Source organism: Neopelma chrysocephalum, unplaced genomic scaffold (assembly GCF_003984885.1).
Source record: "Neopelma chrysocephalum unplaced genomic scaffold, ASM398488v2 Primary Assembly neopelma1_75, whole genome shotgun sequence".
Taxonomy (NCBI): Eukaryota; Metazoa; Chordata; class Aves; order Passeriformes; family Pipridae; genus Neopelma; species Neopelma chrysocephalum.
Genome location: NW_020897736.1, coordinates 7,435,544 through 7,436,520, shown reverse-complemented (window position 1 = coordinate 7,436,520; position 977 = coordinate 7,435,544). Strand labels below are relative to the sequence as shown.

General features: G+C 51.8%; 1 protein-coding gene across 1 annotated transcript in view; it reads left to right on the top strand.

Annotated features, from left to right (window-relative positions):
- Positions 1 to 447: 447 nt before the first annotated feature.
- Positions 448 to 977, top strand: part of LOC113970034 (apoptosis-enhancing nuclease-like) — a 3,383-nt gene continuing 2,853 nt past the window's right edge. The window contains exon 1 of the mRNA XM_027688517.1: positions 448 to 537. Within this exon, the coding sequence (XP_027544318.1) occupies positions 448 to 537 (90 nt within the window). The remainder of the gene's footprint in view (positions 538 to 977) is intronic.

Below are 977 nucleotides of genomic sequence, written 5' to 3'. Positions count from 1 at the left end.
CTACATAGAGACCTGCCAGGGCTCCCTAGCAAGGTATTATGGGACACTTGAATGACTCTTATTAAAGGGGGATTAACAAGCTGAACAGCAGGGATGGAAGCAATAGATGCAAAACACAGAGCAACAGATTTAAGGAAGAGGTTTACTGGCCAAAAGAAAAACATAAAAGAAATATGAAAAAATAAATCAGGGTGCTCTAAATCTTTTCTTTCTGACCAGGCTGAAGAAGCTCATGGGTGGTAAAAAAGGGGAATGACGGAGCGTGGAAACACTTGTCCTGCATCCCTGTGAGCCCCATTTGTGGCAGGGAGAGGGAATGCTCAGAGCGGGGCCCAGTGGGACAAGGATGGACGTGGTGCCTGGTTCCCTCTGGAAGACTAGTGATTTTGTTGTTGTATGGCTCATCCCACCACAACAAGTCACAGTCTGCCCTAGGGCGCACGGCCTATGCGGCGGCACCAAAGGCGTGGGGACAAGCTGATGGCTGGGGCTGCCGGTGGCCCTCCTCCACTTCTGACCACCTCGGACGTTGCTTTTGTGAGCCTTGAGAGTGAAGCAACGAGAGGCGGGTCTGAAACCCCACCTTCAACCATGCCCTGCCCAGAGCTGCCCCCCGCAACCCTGGGGAGCACAGCCTGGAGGATGCAAACCCTGCAGGAGCTGCTGTGCCTCAGCCCACCCCACCGTCAGAAGGAGGGATGCCCACGGGGCCAGCACTGCACTGCAGGAAACACACAGGAAAACCGCAGTGTTTCTGTGCCAGGCTGCGCTCCAGGGCACGGAGCTGCGTGCCCCAAAATAAAAAGCACCCTCCAAAACACGAGGCAAACTGAATCGCTATAGTTGACCTCCTAAAACAACACCCTCGTGTCAAAGCAATGAATTTACTTTTTGAGTACTTTTGTTTCTCGTGCACGTATCTTTATGTCGCAACTTTGATTCTGATAACACTCTATTGACCAATTATGCACAAATAC